At 38.5% G+C, this 17,533-nt stretch overlaps 1 protein-coding gene across 2 annotated transcripts in view; it reads left to right on the top strand.

Annotated features, from left to right (window-relative positions):
* Window positions 1-17,533, top strand: part of tprb (translocated promoter region b, nuclear basket protein) — a 30,659-nt gene that overhangs the window by 9,913 nt on the left and 3,213 nt on the right. Inside the window, exons 24-44 of one of the 2 annotated variants that reach the window (NM_001030123.1) lie at window positions 583-903; window positions 987-1,174; window positions 2,599-2,746; window positions 2,841-2,978; window positions 3,297-3,428; window positions 3,522-3,652; window positions 3,734-3,944; window positions 4,027-4,173; window positions 5,330-5,528; window positions 5,604-5,800; window positions 6,190-6,263; window positions 7,531-7,727; window positions 8,110-8,412; window positions 8,501-8,643; window positions 8,757-8,837; window positions 10,865-11,080; window positions 11,154-11,294; window positions 14,935-15,022; window positions 15,168-15,322; window positions 15,427-15,495; window positions 15,586-15,671. In NM_001030123.1, the coding sequence (NP_001025294.1) occupies window positions 583-903; window positions 987-1,174; window positions 2,599-2,746; window positions 2,841-2,978; window positions 3,297-3,428; window positions 3,522-3,652; window positions 3,734-3,944; window positions 4,027-4,173; window positions 5,330-5,528; window positions 5,604-5,800; window positions 6,190-6,263; window positions 7,531-7,727; window positions 8,110-8,412; window positions 8,501-8,643; window positions 8,757-8,837; window positions 10,865-11,080; window positions 11,154-11,294; window positions 14,935-15,022; window positions 15,168-15,322; window positions 15,427-15,495; window positions 15,586-15,671 (3,365 nt within the window). The remainder of the gene's footprint in view (window positions 1-582; window positions 904-986; window positions 1,175-2,598; window positions 2,747-2,840; window positions 2,979-3,296; window positions 3,429-3,521; window positions 3,653-3,733; window positions 3,945-4,026; window positions 4,174-5,329; window positions 5,529-5,603; window positions 5,801-6,189; window positions 6,264-7,530; window positions 7,728-8,109; window positions 8,413-8,500; window positions 8,644-8,756; window positions 8,838-10,864; window positions 11,081-11,153; window positions 11,295-14,934; window positions 15,023-15,167; window positions 15,323-15,426; window positions 15,496-15,585; window positions 15,672-17,533) is intronic. The other variant, XM_009294751.5, reaches the window with a different exon arrangement.

Here is a 17,533-nt window from a genome sequence, read left to right as displayed (position 1 = left end):
TTATTTATTAAATGACTTGCACCTCAGAAGAAAAATGCCGACATGCATTAAACGTGTGGTGGCATTTGAAGGTGTGAGATGCGGAGCACAGATGCTCTTGATTCTAGAGGTGATGTTTAGAAAATAGCACTAATACTGAAATGGTTATGGTGTTTTAGAATGACCAAAACAACTTTTCAGATGTTTTACAATGTGCTCAGTCTGCTGGTTTTTCCATTCACACACATTTTTATCATCACATGATCTCTTATAACAAAAGCACATGACCTTTTTTAATGCTTTGTTTGGTAAGTGTTTCCATCGTAGTTTATGTGCATCTTTTCTTATTGAATTGAAAGTTTATTCTGCTCAGTTATGCGTATGCAAGTTTTTTTTAATGCGCATTTTCATCATATCCAAAATGTGCATAAAAATAGATGTATGGAAACCTAGTGTCACAGGGGTTACATTAATTAAAGGCTATTTATGTAATTATTATCGGTCATTATTATTTTTGTGATGTGCCTTTTGTCTTTCTTAAGAGAACAGATTTTTAAGAGGCAGAATTTGCCTTTGCTTTTTTTTTTTTTTTTTTTCCCACAGCTAACGGAGCTGAGAAAGTCTCTCAGCAGTGTGCAGGCAGAGCTCCAGAGTGCCCAGGAGAAAGCAGCTGTGGCTGCGGCACAGGAGCAGCAGGCCTTACTGGATGGTCAGGAGCAGGCTAAGATGGCAGCTGAGGCACAAGATAAATATGAGAGGGAGATGTTACTGCATGCGGCAGATGTGGAGGCACTGCAGGCTGCCAAAGCTCAGGCTCAACAGGCTTCTCTTGTCAGACAGCAGCTGGAGGAGAAAGTACAGATCACCAGCGCTCAACTGCTAGAGGCTCGTGTGTCATGGGAGGAACAAGAGAAGATTCTTAAGGTAAAGGAATTGCAACAAGATGTCTATTATAGAGTTAGAAGTGCTATTTATTTGTGTTTACACTAGTTCTTTCTTCATATCAGGAGGAGCAGTGTAAGATCCAGTCCCGCTGTGAAAATCTGCAGAGGCAGAACAAACTCCTCCATGAGCAGATCCAGACTCTGAGTGGACAGATGGCAAGTCAGCTGAAGCGAGCCACCACTGAGAGTCCACTCAACGTCTCCCTGACTGAAGAAGGAAAGTCTCAGGAGCAACTTCTTGAAATACTCAGGTTTCTCTTTAGGCCTCTTTCATATGTGATCATAATTTGCACCAAGCAACTGTCTGTCATCAGCCATTAACTAGGAAGTTGATAGCTTTTAATCAACAATAATTGAGGCTCTTTAGTCATCTTACTCTGTCAACTGCCAAACCAGCGCATCTACACTCTTATTTCCATTACCACAAAACTTATGACACACAACAGCAATGTAGCTTTGATCATGGAAGTCGTTGAATGTTAGGCCTGAATATTGTTCTTGTTGGATGGCGTGCATTACTTTTGGAAGTATAACTGCAACCAGAAAATGACCCTAGAGATATAAAACTTGCCTTTAGAGAATCACTCTGGTGCCTAATCCCTGTGTAACTTTCTCCCTTATTTAATATTTTTAAGCTTTTAAATAGAGGTGTGAACCTATACTGGTCTCACGGTTCGGTTCGGTTACGATTATCATGCCTTCGGTTCAATTCGATATCTCGGTGCATCACGGTGCATTGACGATGCTTTCTATATACAGTGTTATATTTTAGGGGGGAGGCTATAACAAGCTGTCTGTATAAACACACAGCACCACACTGTCTCTTATTCAAACACATACACAAACATAGACAGCACCAAACAAATAAACACACACACGCAAACACACACACTTGAATCCTCGCAACAGAGAGAACTCGCGCTGAGCGGAGCAGAAAAACTTAAAAAAGAAGCACTTTTCCGACGGTCCCTTACTGAGAGCTCCTCTCAGCGTGAGCTATCCCGGCTAAACACATATTGCGAGGGCTTAAACAGAGCAGTGCTCGTAATGTCGAGCGAAAAAAAAAAAAAAAAGAAAGACAGCTGTGAAACATAACCAGCCTTGTCTTTTTGTAGGAAACACACTTTAGATCTTTTTAGGGTAAGAGTTTTTTGAGTTATTGCCGTCTATAACTGAATGTGTTTCAGGAAAATCTAAAACAAAACCAACTGAACCACGCTAATTTCTGGCGCCCCTCTGGATATACAGCGCCCTTAGCATTTCCCTATGGTGCCTATGCCACGGGCCGGCCCTGAGTTGGCTGAGTGTTGTAAATACTCGCACTCACCTCCCTCGCGACAGAGCGCATAAGAGATAAATGATGTCAGTACATAATAACCGGTTATGATCTTTACTGAACTGATACCGAATTGTCTGCGTCTGCATCGCGGTGCACCGATGAAACAATTAATTTTGACACCCCTACTTTTAAATAATACCACATATGATTTAATGTGGAATCAAAAAGTGTATATAATATACATTTGTTTCTGGTAATTACACCAATTATTTTTAGCATGGCCGTTGGGCTGATTGTGCAGAGAAAATGCTGAAAAATAGAATGAAGCAGAGTAGAAATATGGGAAATCAATTTTCCACATTCATGAAAGTCTTTTATTCCACAATTGGTTTTCAGATTTGTGCGCAGAGAGAAGGAGATCGCAGAGTCTCGGTTCGAGGTTGTCCAGGGGGAGAGTCTGAGGCACAGGCTCAGAGTGGAGCATCTGGAGAGAGAGCTGAAGGATATGCAAGAGAGTCTAAATGCAGAGAGAGAGAGGATGCAGGTTGGCATGGAAAGCCCCGATGCATTCTCTAATCACAACCATGTATTCCTTTTGCTTGTGGCTGTTACTCCATCTGTTTGATTGTTGTCTTAAGGTGACTGCAAAGACTCTAGCCCAGCACGATGAGCTGATGAAGAAAACTGAGACCATGAATGTCCTGATGGAGACCAATAAGATGCTGAGAGAGGAGAAGGAAAAACTGGAGAAGGAGTTGCAGGATACTCAAGCCAAGGCAAGACACTTTTATTAAAATGTATAACACACAAATTAAATAAAACATAGATTAAAAACATGGACATCAAGATCCACTTGCTTAAAGTGATCCACCCAAAAATGAAAACTCTCTCCTGTTTTAATCCTTATTGAGTTTTTTTTTTATTCTGTTGAACACTAAAAAGGATGATTTGAGATTTGTTGGAAACCTGTAACCATTGATTTCCAACAAATTATGAGTAGTCGTGAGTAAATAAATGACAGAATTTTCATTTTGGGGTGAACTATCTATTTAAAAATGAATGGCAAAAGTTAGAACTACTGTTTTTGTTCACAGATACGTAAACTAGAGTCCGACATCATGCCGGTGCAGGAGTCCAATTCAGAGCTGAGTGAGAAGAGTGGCATGCTTCAGGCAGAGAAGAAACTTCTGGAAGAAGACATCAAACGCTGGAAAGCTCGCACTCAGGTCAGAAGCTTTCATGTATCTTCAAGTGATTTCTGCAGAAAATATTTTTCATAGACATTAACTGTCTTGATTATGCATTCTCATGGTGTTTAGCACCTGGTGAGCCAGCAAAAAGACACTGACCCGGAAGAGTACAAGCGTCTGCACTCTGAGCGGGAAGCACATCTTAAACGCATCCAGCAACTTGTTGAAGAAACCGGCCGACTAAAAGCTGATGCTGCCAGGTTAAAACAGCTCTCTTCACAGGATTCACCAAAGCCTTGTTTTTCGTTTTTGTGTATTGATAAATGACTTGTTCTCTACAGGAGCAGTGGCTCTTTGACTACTCTGCAGTCTCAAGTGCAGAACCTAAGGGAGAACCTCGGAAAGGTGATGGTGGAGAGGGACAACCTGAAGAAAGACCAGGAGGCCAAAATACTGGACATCCAGGAGAAAATAAAAACCATCACACAAGTTAAAAAAATTGGTCGTCGGTATAAAACACAATATGAGGAGCTCAAGGTTGAATATGAAAAGGTGTGAAGTCAAGGCTTATGATTAGGAGCATGCAAGTATGTGTTTGGTGTGGAAGTCTGTGTTAATTGTGGTCTTTGTGTAGTTGGTAGCAGCGGCGGCATCTGCACCAGCCCAGGATCAGGAGGCACAGCAGGCATCAGCTCAAGAACTTCAGAATCTTAAAGAGTCCCTCAATCAATCAGAGACCAGGATAAGAGAACTGGAAGGCCAACTAGAGAATCTCAATAGAGTAAGTGCAATGTGTAGGTTAAAGGGTCTTCTTTATTTTTTCCTTAGGGTGCTTTTACACCGGTTGATCGATTGTTTTGTTTCTGAGACAAGTGTTTATTTATGTTCTTGGTGCGATTCACTTTCACACGTCAAAGTTTCTAAACGGACCAAAATAGTTCAAACAATTCACATGTGGGTAAAGTCTCCTCATATTGGTCCGAGTTTCCCGGTAAATTTTTTAGAGGACTCTGCTCAGCTGTCATACATGGTTTTTTTTTTTTAAATTGGTGTTTGTTAGATTAACAGCACAACAGTAGCGTCAGCTGCAGAAGATTGATTTTATAGCACCAGATTAAACTTTCTGACTCTTTTATAGCAATGGAATAAATACAGGCCACAACTGAACATTGTGAATTATCTCTAAGGGCCAGTTTCAGAAATCAAACCAAGAATAGACTTGTGCTGAAAACATTGTGCCCACAAGTTGCATTAGGTAAGGTTAATATTAAACTAAATTAATAAATGACTATAAAAATGATATGGTTGTTAGACTGTTGCACTTTCTTGTGTTGTCCATATGCTCATTTATATAGACCTATTTTTGTGTGCACAACGTTTGTATATTTATAACCACTTCCAAGAAATTTGGGGGTAGCGAGTCACTGGCATTGTTATTTTGGGGGTTGCGGGCTGAAAAGTTTAGGAACCTCTGTGTTAGATAGCTGGACTGGAATTGAGAGTGCTGTGAACTATTCTTTGTGTACAGAGTAACTGAAACTTAAAAGAAAATGCTCAGTAATGTTGCATAGTGTATTTATTTTTATTTATTTTATAACTTCCTTGGTAATAGCTCTGTAATGAACACTCTAGACTCAAACATTTGACCTGAAGAGATCTTATTTGTGGGTTTTTTTAATACCATTAATTGTTTAAAAACAATTGTGCCAGTGTTCGATCCAAATCAGTTCTTAAAAAAAAATAATATTATTGATGATAGACCTGCTTTCTGCTTACTGACTGGTTTGCTGTTTATCAATCAAGTAAAATATAGCTTGGCATCCCTGTTTTTCTTGTGTGTCTTTGCACATCCTCCCTTACAAACTGAACCTTTTGAGATGAGACTAAAGTTATCGGGTGTCTTTCTCATAATGTGTCATTTCTGTTGTCCTCTGCAGACTGTAGGAGAGCGAGAAATGGAGGCCCGCAGTGCGCAGGAACAAGCCTCTCGTTTGCAGACAGAGTTAACGCGTCTCAGACAAGAGCTTCAGGAGAAATCATCTCAGGAGGAGCGTCTCAAACAGCAGCTGACTGAAAAGGAGGAGAGGACCAAGAAGGCCATATTATTGGCCAAGCAGAAGATCAGTCAACTTACTGGTGAGAACTGACTCTTTTTGAGAATAGTATGTGCTTTTAGTCTTTTTCTTTTCTTTATTATTTTTCTACATCCAGGTATAAAAGGACAGTTTCAGAAGGAGAACGAGGAGCTGAAGCAACAAAAAGAGGAGTTGGAAGTGCGTGTGAGTGCGCTGAAGTCTCAGTATGAGGGGCGTCTGAGCAGACAGGAAAGGGAGCTACGAGACCTTCGCGAACAGCAGGAGAGACATGGAGAACAGAGGGATGAACCACAAGAGCAGGGCTCCAGCAAGGTAATGCCACACAATCCTATAAATGCAAGCCTATTCGTAGTTTTCAGTCAGGTGATCTGGAGTGTAAAACGTCTATACAACTGTGATAAACACCTTACCATTAGTTTCAAGCCACAAATATTTGGATCAGCCCTCATAAGAAAAAAAAAATGGGGCCAGTAAAATCTTTTAGATGCTTCTGATCCTTATACACTACTTTCCGTCACTAAATATTAAGCTTAATCTGGTAAGAAATTAATATTAATGCACATAAATGTGGATGTATATGTATATATAATATAATTTTATAGGGTATTTCTCTTTGACTTCAAGCTATTAACCATCTTTAGATACCTAATGTTCTTTTACTTTCAAATGCTTCAAAATGCTGTTTTTTTCCATGTTTAAAGACCCAGGAACCACAAAGGACAACAGAACAGCGACAGATTTCTCTGAAGACAACCCCAGCGGCAGAAAGAGGAAGGTATGGAATGTTAACATACTGTAGATGTTGCTCATTCACCTGCATGTTTAACTTAGGGTGCTTTCACACCTACACTTTTGTTTCGGAACGTATCTCGTTTGCCCAGTTAGCGCGGTTCGATTGGCATATGTGAACAGGGCAATCGCGCTCTGTTCCGCGCCAAAGTAATCGCTCCGAGATCGCTTGAGTGAGGTGGTCTCGGCTCGATTGAAACGAACCCTGGAGCGGTTCGATTGCAGTGAGAAAGCGATCCGATCCGAGCGCGCTTATATCACAGTGTTTTATGGATATGTAATAGGCTTACGGCTATATGAAGAGAGAATTATGAGTAGGGCGGGAAGTTTCGCGAGTCTCCGGATGCCCGCAAACGAGTGATGATCTCCCGGTAATCTCGCGTCTCTCTCCCAGTCCTCAAATAGGCATCGTCGCGCACCCTTCTCACCCCTCCCCACCGCATCTCTCCTCAGACACGTCACACGCGCGCACCCTGTCAATCACCACCAAACCACCACCTCTCCTGACAGCTGAGCGGGACGCTACAAAATAAACCCTGACACTCTGACCAATGTGAGGAGAGTTTACTCGCACGTGACTTGTTTTAGCTCTTTTGGTCCGATTAGAAACTTTGCAATGTGAAAGCGAACCGCTCCAAGAGCAAAGAGCAACAATGTAACAATTTTAATCTCTGTTTCGGAACAACTGAATCGATTCACAGGTGTGAAAGCACCCTTAGTTATAGTGCTCAGCATAATTGTGTACACCTCATTTTGAAAATTAATATTTGTATCCATTTCTAAGTGCATATGGGATATATATATTGGTGCATTTGAAAACAGTTTTATTAAACAGATATATTTATTAAAATAATATTTTAGTCACAAAACCTCTTTAGAAATAGAAAGATGATACATTTAAATTCATGCAAAGTATTGCATGCAAACTACAACATTTAAACTAAATTGTAGATATTTTTTTGTTTATCTTGATTTTTGCAATTTATGAAGATTTTATTTAATATTTTTCTATAGCATACATTTTGGCTACTAATGTTTGAACCATTATTGTTTGTTTTTATGTTAGATTAGCTCCAGATTTGGCTTCAGTACTGACTAAACTAATGTATATGCGCACATATAATATTGTACAGCATCCTATAGAAAAAAATAATTTAAATGAGAGATTTATGGGGGGTGTACTCATATATGCTAAGCACTGTATTTTAAAAAATCAAGCTTCTCCACATTGTTGCTTTTTTTTTTTTTTTTAGTGCTAGCACTTCTGAGCCCCCAACAGCCAACATAAAGCCCACACCTCTGGCAGCAACCCCCAGCAAGCCTCAAGTCATTCCTGGAAACAAATCCACTCCAAGAGCCAGCATCAAACCCATGATCACTCCTGCCCCGGTGCCCACTCCTACACCCACTGCCACAGTCATGCCCACCACACAGGTGGAAAGCCAAGAGCGTAAGTGAGGTTTTTTTGTTGTACTCATTTATTTGATGGTTTGGACCAGGGTTGTTGTTTTTAACTAAACCATAAAATATACTAAATAAAAAAACATTTAAATAATTAAATATATATATTTTTAATAAACTGGGAAAAAAAGGTTTTGTTGACAACTACTTTTCTATTTTGTTCTGTATAAAATAGCTAAAACTGAAAATATAAAACATGATTAATGATAGTTTGTAAGTAAAGTAATCCAACTGATTAAATTAAGAACCAAAAATGGCAAACAATTCATAAATTTATTTCAAGTTTTTCATTTTTTGTGTGCTTACAAAAAAAAAAATTAAAACCCTTCAAGTTATCTTTTAACTTTAAATTTTTTTTCCTAAACTTGCAGCCATGCAGTCCTCAGAGTCCCCATTGGAGCATGTGACTGTGTATGGCAGTGCCAGTGGTTCAGTAAGGTCCACGAGCCCTAATGTTCAGACCACCCTGGCTCAGCCTCTGCTGAACGTTCAACAGCAGAACCAAGCTACTGCATTCATCCAGCCCACCCAACAACAAACCCAACCCCCTGCTGAACCCTCCAATCAGGAGCCCCCAGCTGCTCTAATGCTGCCAACCTCACAGTTAGATAGGCCTCTTTCTACATCCACAGGGCTCTGGAGCGCCACCCCTAGCACAAGCAGTGCCAGTGCAGGTAATGCTGACTTGCAAACAGTTACATTAGCTGAACACTTATCATGCATGTCAGTTTATGGGTGGTCTCTTACGTCTCTTTCCTGTAGTTTCTGCATCTCCTGGTAGTGCCTTAAGCAAGCGCCCCCGTGAAGAGGAACAAGAGAGCATGTCTGCTGACACACAGTCCCAAGATGAGCCCAATGACTCTCCCACTTGCAAAAGGCTCCGAATCCATAGAGTGGGGTTGGAGGTGAGTCTCATTACTAAAGCTTGTTCTGTTCTAGTCTTTTTGGTGTCATTTGCTTAATTTTACATAAAGATTAAAAGTCTGTGCAATTTAAAATAACAAATTTCACATTGTAGGAAGAGATGTTGGCTGAGGACAGCACTGAGGCTGAAAGCGTTGTACCGGGTGAGATCCAGGAGGCTCCTGATGCTGGACAGGTATTTTCAGAATGATGTGTGCTTATGATCTTCCTGTTTGTATTACAGCTGTGCTCATCTTTCAGTTCAAAAATGCTGATTTATACAGGACTTGGTAGAGTAAAAAATCTTTTAGCGAGCCATTAAAGCGTTCTTTCAGATGATTAGTTAGAGAATGCTGATTCATTCAGCAATTAAGCAATTGAAGAATATATGAGTGAATCATTTAATTAATCTATAAGTCATTATTGAATGGTTTTTATAAATATAAATGAATGTTTAATCATTATACAGAAGTAAAACGTGAACTTTATACAGAGATGGATAGAGTAAGCTCTTTATTAGTGAGCCATTAAGTCAAATCATTCAGAGGATTATTTTAAAATGCTGATTCATCCAGTAATTAAGCATGGGAAGTATTTATACGAGTAAATTATCTCTTTGAAAAAGTCATTAAATCATTCAACTAGAAAATAAAACAAAGTCATGATGAATGTGTTTTAAATATGAATAGATTTTTTTATCATTATACACTAATGAAACAAGTGAATTTTTTAAAGCGGGTCAATGAATCAGTAAAATATGCTGATTCATACAGAAATGGAGAGAGTAAACTCATTATTAGCAAGCCGTTCATTCATTCATTCATTCATTCATTCAGATGAATCGTTCCAAAATGCTGGTTTGTCCAATAACTAATCATATAGGTATGCTGTATATGAGTGAATTATCTCTTTGAGTGAGTCATTGAATCTTTCAACAAATCTGTAATTCATCTAGAAAATAAAAATTTTTATGAATTGATTCTTGAATCATTCATTCATACAATTATTTTTAAAATGCTGGTTCATCCAGTAATAAAAGATGGGAAGTAAAGTCAGGTCCATAAACATTGGAACATAGACACAATTCCAATTTTTTTGGCTCTAAACACCAACTCTGTGGATTTCAATTGAAAAAAAAAAAACTAGATGTGGTTCATCTGCAGACTGTCAGCTTTAATTTGAGGACATATACATCCAAGTCAGGTGAACGGTGTAGGAATTACAACAGTTTGCATATGTGCAATTGGCTTCTCAGCTGTTCCATTGCCAGGTGTGTGTTATTCTCTCATTATCCAAATTAAAATGAGCAGAAAAAATGTCTAAGGTTCATTTCAAGTGTGCTGTTTGCATGTGGAATCCGTTGCTGTCAACTCTCGAGTTCCAAAGAGCTGTTAAGCAAGCAAGCCATCATTAGGCTGAAAAGAAAAAACAAACCCATCAGAGAGATGGCAAAAACATTAAGCGTAGTCAAAACAATTGTTTGGAACATTCTTAAAAAGAAAGCAAGCACCAGTGAGCTCAGCAACACCAAAAGACCCGGAAGCCCTCGGAAATAACTGTGGTGAAAGACCAAAGAATTCTTTCCCTGATGAAGAAAACCCTTCACAACAATTGGACAGATCAAGAGCACTCTCCCGGAGGTAGGTGTGTCAGAGTCGACCATCAAGAGACAACTTCTGTCCCATTTCTTTTGGTCCCTTAACAAGTGGGAGGCACATATGCAAACTGTTGTAATTCCGACACAGTTCGTCTGATTTGGATGTAAATACCCTCGAATAAAAGCAGACAGTCTGCAGTTAAAGATGTTGTGTGTTTCATTTCAAGTCCATCATGTTGGTGTATAGAGCCAAAACTTTTTTGTGAATTGTGCAGATGTCCCAATATTTATGGACCTAGCTGTATATATGAGTGAATCATCTCTATATGAGCAAGTTTTAGAAGCATTTATTATCATTAAGATTAATTTACTACTTAAGTGAAGTCTTTAATCAAGAGGTAGTTCAAAAAAGCTGAATCATCCAGTAATGAAATGAGTATTGACAAGTGAGTCGTTGAATCAATTAATAAAAAGCTTTTTAGTTATTTATTCTGAATTGTGGGAAACTCACAGTCTCAAATGGAAGCAAAAAAAAAAAGTGCTTTAATCCAAGATCAGTTCCGGTGAACAGGTCAGAAGTGTGTAACTGACTTAAATGTTTTTTTTCTTCTCATGTCTGTTTGAAGGAGCTGGAGAACTACTCTACTCTGGAAGAAATGGATGAGGAACCAGGACCATCTCAGTCTGTCCCTGGAGATCGAATGCTGCCCCATCCATCTGAGACCCATCGAAGCCCAGAGGAGCCCGATCACCACGTCATAGTCATTGTTAGTGACACCGAGAGCGAAGGAGAACAGGAAGAGGAGTCTGAGGAGGAGGAGGAGGAAGAGGAAGAAGAGCAGGTGTGTCCTCGCACTGCAGGTCAAATTCAGTGATATTCAATCCTGTTATATAAACCACTTATCCCTGCTTTAGGATTATGAGGAGGAGGATGAGGAAGAGGAGGAAGAAGATGATGATGATGATGAAGAGGATGGAGGGATTGGGGAAGAGGGAGATGAAAGCAATGAGGAGAGTAGAGACGACAATGAGGCCTACGAAGGAGATGACACAGAGGTAAAGATCTGCACTAGTCAGAATTTAGAAGTGGAGGTTTAAAATTATAAAACTGAGGTCTCGTTTACACTAATACATTTTAGTTTAAAAATAAATAAGTTTTGCTACGGTTACGCCTTTCGTCCAAACTACCCTGGAGTTTTTGAGCCCTGGAAACAGTGTTTTGGAAATGCTGAAGATGTTGTTTTGGTTTTAAAATGCTGCTGCTCTGTGACTGTGTGGATTAGGGATGGGTACCGGAACTCGGTACTTTATCGGTATCAATGCTAAATTATAAAAGACCAAAGTATCGACAAGCTCTGACGTTGAGAGAATTATTACTAAATGAACTTTACTTACAGTTGCATAATTTAACTGACAAACCTTTTCTAATTTGCCATATTCATCTGCACAGTTCGCAATCTCACATGGGAAATGCTCATGTTTCCTGAGAGTGCGTCAAGTATAAAAGCCTTCACTGTTCTCGACTGTGAGCACGCACTCAGCTGAGACTCACGCTAAGCGCACACACATAGCTTGCGACACAAATTTGTGCACACACAGCTTGTAAGCATTCGGAGTGAACCAAACGGGTTGTATTTCCTGAGTGGTAAGCGACTATGTTCATTGCAACAAACGGATCAAGTTGTTTTCTTGTATAAGCGGAAAGGCAAGCAACCTGGCTAATTGAAAGTATCTTTCAAAAGTGCATTAACTGCAGAAAGACAAATAAGGTTTTTTGACTGCCTAGCTACTAACGGTAAAGTTAAATCATCCACATCGTTACGCTTGCAGTCAATCTCCTAAATTTGTAAAATATTAAAAGTTAATGAAAACAATATTTTTATTTTCTATATTTTATTTTCTATATAGCAGCCTAAATAATTCTTATACATTAAAATTCTTTTATATCAGCTGTATTTACAAATATAGCTTATGAATAGCCTAATAAAAAAATTATGCTTAATTAAGAAAGCTTATTTTTACATTACAAGATGCTCAAACTGTATTAAAAACACCAGTTAACGTCCAAACCATTGTTAACTCATTTATGTGAATGTTATAAAGAAAAATTATAAACATTATCTCATTTAATTGCATTTTGCAACTTAAAGAGAGCATTTTTAACTGCAGGGAGCACAATAAACCAAGAAATATCCTGCCTTCTGCCAAACATAAAAAAAAAAGAAAGAAACGCTTCAAAAAGTACCAATAAGAGAACCATTAAAATACAGATAACGATACCTGTTCCTAGTGTGGAGGGGGGGAAAACAGACACATCTGAAAATGAAGGTGTAGCTGCAAACATTCGCCCCATCTGATTGGGGCCTTTTCTCATCATTAAGTACATAAGTTGCATCTGTTCCTTGTAAGTTTAGACTACGCAAGTTTATAACAAACTTCCAAGCATGTGAGGACACATTTTTTAAACCTTCAAATGGAAAGATAGTGTACATTGTAAAGACATTTACTCTGGCTACGTTTCACTAAATTAGCAATAAAATAAAAACATGACAAAGCAGTCTTTTTTAAATTTTTATATTAACAACTTAAACGTAACAAACAGCAAAAATGTTAAGGCATCATGTACATATTTATATGTACATATTTATATTTTTACTGTTTGCAAATTTATAACAAAACGGAGCCGAATAACTGCCTCCTTTAATTTATTGAAAAATATGAAATCTTTGGCTCACTGTGTGGTTTTAGCAGTATGTGCTTTAATGTCAGGATATATGCGCACAAAGATTTTCAATGCAGGGTTCATACGGTCCTGGAAAAGTCATGAAATTTCGAAAAGGCATTTTCCAGGCCTGGAAAAGTTTTGGATAAACAAACAATCCCAAAATGTTTTGGAAAAGTCATGAAAATGTGTTTAACATTTATCTATGTGAGATAGACTTGACTTCTACTTAAAACTGTATTTGATGGGTAAGCTTCAAAAAATAAAATGGGTAAAAAAAAGCAATGACTTCAAAAATCGAAAGCAATCTTAGCTTCGCCTCTCTTACAATGGCTTTTACCGTAATTCAAAATGAATTTTAAGTGTCGTGTCTAAAAACAATATCTTAACTGCAGGGGTAAGATGTTGTGGATGCTAAATCTTAAGTCTTGTGAAAACAGATGCCAAAATTATAAAATTTTCAAGATACTTTCTGAAAACTATTTTACAAATATGAAAATAAATATAAACTAGTCAAGTCAAAGTATATTTATAAAGCACTTTTTAAAAACAAGTGCTTACCAAAGTGCTGTACACATATACACAATCTAAAACATAGGACAAATACAACAGACATATGACTGTCATATGGTATGAAAAGCCAAAGAGTAAAAGGTTCAAAAGACTTTAATTTGGATAATTGCCTCAACTGGAAAAAAACTAGCTTTGATTACCAAATTAATCTGTTTATCCAGTTTGAAGTCACTATCCGTAATAACACCCAGGTTTTTTACATTAGGTTTCACAAAATATGATATATGACCGAAACCATTCCAAGGCAATACCCTTAATACCAATACAGTGTTCTAAATAAAAAAATTATATCTTATGGTCTTCTGTAGTAAAAGCAGCTGTAAGATCTAAGAGCAAAAGAACAGTGCGATGTCCTGTGTGAGTGGTCGAATCGAGATCGCAATCTTTTTTAGATTAATTGTGCAGCTCTAGTGTGTGGTTAGATTAATACGTATATTAATCTTTTCACCAGCCAAAACACATTACTTGAGAAGTAGACCAATAAATTCAAAAGACAGAGTCGTTAGATATCGGTCTACACAATTTAAATTATAGATCATGTTTAACAACTAGAGAGAAGAGATCCATCGGCAGATTTGGGATGGACTGGCTGATCTTTGGTTGCTCTCAGCCAGGCAGGTGTGCTCCACTTCTGCTGACTGCCTAGAGCTCAGAGGTTTGAGGGCATGTATGGTCATGTGATGTGCGTTTTCAGCGGTATAGTGTGGTCTGAGAGCTTTTCTGCAACGCTAGATGAAACGCCATTGTGGATGTGGATCATTTTTTTTGTTGTTGTTTTTTCTAAAAAAGCTAAAACCTGTTTGTAAACGGGACCTGAAAGTAACTGCTGTAAGGCTAGTTTTTTTCTATTTTTATGTGTGATGCATACAAATGTATGAAATTCTTACAGTTTTACAGTTTCTTACAGTTTTATAAACGGTAATTGTATTATTATTATTAAGTTTTCAGTTTAAACCATTTGCTTTGCACGTATTGAAAAACCCAGAAATGTTACTAGGGGTTATTCCCACTTCAAATTTAAATGGGCTAACTGTGAATTCATTGTGGAATTTAGACTGGAATTTAGTTTTCCCAGTACATATACAAGCACACACACACACACTCATTGTTTTAGTGCCAAATAAACGCCTACATTTGGACTAAACATCAGAGACGTCTTTGTAAACAGTCATGTTGATTTAATGAGCTAACTGCAGTTTGCCATTATGCAATGTTTTTGTGAATCGCTGACAAAATAGCCTCAGTTTGACTGCGCAACATTTCCACATCTCTGATAATAACACACTCATTCAAAAGCGTATGACTTGGACTAACATTCTCAGCTTGAGAAAATGAACCACATATGCACTTTCCTCTAATTCTACTTTTCCCCTCCTTTCTACTACCTTTAATTTTTCCCAGGGCCCTGATCCCACTGATCCGGGCACTGAGACAGAAGAAAGTCTTGGAGCGACAGACTCCACTCAGCGCATGGCAGATTCCCAGAGCTGTAAGTGACCATGTCCTAAATAAACATGTCTGCCAGAACGTTGTTTAGCATCTTGTTGGTACTGTATCTTTTCCATTCAGATACCATCAATGATTTTGAAGCTTTCAGAATCTAAATGTCTTATTTCTTTTCCCATCCGTCTCAGTTGAATCGAACACATTGGAAATGTTTGAAGTCCCCGTCACCAGCTCCGCCCCTCGACCTCCACAATCCCCCAGAAGGCCTCAGCATCCTCTGCCACCTCGGCTAAACATTTTGGCTGCTCCTGCTCAGGAACTCGGGCCTCCTGCTCAAGTACAGGTATGTGCAAGGGTCTCACAGATACTGTTAACTTTTTTTCATAGCTTGAATTGTTCTCAGGCAGTGCCTGGAGTGTGCATTAAAAAAACTGCATGTGTCTGCAGCGTCTTCCAGCTCGCCGGCAGTCAGTGGGACGAGGCCTTCAGCTTGCTTCTGGAATGGCCAGTAGTGCAGTGAGTGGCTTTTTCGATGCTTAGTTTGCTTGTCTTTGTGTGTTTCTATTGCTATTGACTTATCTTTTTTCCCTTTCTTTTCCCCAACAGCAGCCTTTCTTTGAGGATGATGACAGGATGGTTCCCAGCACTCCTACACTTCCTCTTCGCTCTGATGGATTTGCAGAAGCCATACAGTATGTGTAATGTTCATGACATATTGCAAACTGCGTAGGCCCCCTCACTGCTTAATATTAATAATAGCGCATACGAGAGCCATATCATATTGCCTACTATGGTCTGTTTTAGGGGTTCCCAAACTTTTTAGCTTGTGACCCGCAAAAAATCAATTCCAGTAACTCTCGATCCCCACTATCCTCAAAGGTGGTTATTAAGCATACAAATATTAAACAACAGAACACACATCAGTAGGAAGTCTATAAATGAGCTTATTGGCGACACAAAAATAATCGAAGCTATTTTTTTAATTTTCATTTTTATATCGAAGCAACTTAAATCCAAGTCAATCATATCTTAGTGATTAATAAAACTGTCAATGAAACATATGTGGCACAATTGTTAAATCATTTGCTGTAATAATATGCTGTACTAAACAGAAACAAAGTTTATAGTTACACATTTGAAATACTATAGTAATTTATCAAGGGAAATATTTAGGAATAAGTGTTATATTGTATATTTACACATCTTTGTTAATGAATTACACTACATTATGTAGTATCATTGGTAACGATCATGATCTAATCGTAATTACCATAGTATACTTCTGCCTTTAATACAGTAAACTATATTTATAGACCTCCTCTCCCTCAGTCATCTTTCCTTCAAGCAAATTTCTTGTGTTAGCCTAATTGGTTGGCGACATCACTGACCAGAGCGCGATGTGGCAGTAATGCACCAAAATCGACCACCCAAAAACAAGAAGAAATCGTCAGTCTCACCATCAAATGGGTTTTTCTTTAATTGGCTAGACACCGGACTCGCAGCTCCTTAAATGTCGGTGCCGTCACATAATGATACGCAATTGGTAAATGTAGCTTGTGTGTACGCTACTGTGCTACTTGACACACACACAAAAATAGCCTTGCTACTGAAAAGTTATTTCATTTAGAAACACACTAATTGAAGCCTGGTTTATACTTCTGTTACAAGTGATCCGCGTGACCCATGGTACATGTAACACGTGTAGCTGTGCATTTATACTTATGCGCGCTGTTTCTGTTGCTCTGCAATAACACTTCCAAAACGCTAGCTAGCAGCAGGTGTTTATGTTCCTCTGTGTTGAGTTTCTTCACCTTTGTTTTTTATAAATGCTTCCTTAATGTACAAGTGGTCCAAACTCGCTCATTTTGAGGCAGGAACCGGTTGAACGTGCAACAACTTTAACCATAAGGTAAACACAAAGCAACAGTTTCCATCCAGAGTTCCTTGTAAACAGTCAACACTTGTAAACAGTTGCTCCAACGGACTTAAGGGCTTCCAAGCAGACCAATCACAGAGCTTGCGCTATGCGTTATTACGTCGTATAGTTACAGTTTTTTGTGAGGTGCACGTCAGCCACGCCGATGGCGAGGGCTATGCATACACTGCGCCGTAGCATACGCATGCGCTTGACACAGAAGTATAAATCAGCCTTAAGAAATGTAGTTAAGCTAGTAGCGTCAATACTTGTAGATATGCTACTGCCCAACTCTGTAATATTTTATAGTCATTATTTCTTTAATTTAATATTAACCTCATTCAATGAATATGCTGTTCTCACTGTTTACAGCTAAAGACTATGTTTGGTTTAATTTCGGAGACCGCCACTTTAAGATCATCTTCTTTCCGTCGTGGTCTTTATTTTCAATGTATTTTAGTGCCGTAAAGATGTCAAAGTTTAACATTGTGCCGTAAAATCAATCTGATGCAACTAACACTATTGCTGTGTCAATAATCTAGGGTAATAACCCCAGGGCTCGCAACCCAATGGTGAAAAACTTGAAAGGCTGATGACTTTTAATTTGCATGTTGTTTATGTATTATTTTTATCTTCTGC

The sequence above is a fragment of the Danio rerio genome, chromosome 20 (genome assembly GCF_049306965.1).
Source record: "Danio rerio strain Tuebingen ecotype United States chromosome 20, GRCz12tu, whole genome shotgun sequence".
Taxonomy (NCBI): Eukaryota; Metazoa; Chordata; class Actinopteri; order Cypriniformes; family Danionidae; genus Danio; species Danio rerio.
Note: the sequence above shows the minus strand (reverse complement) of the source record. Positions and strands in the feature narration are given on the sequence as shown.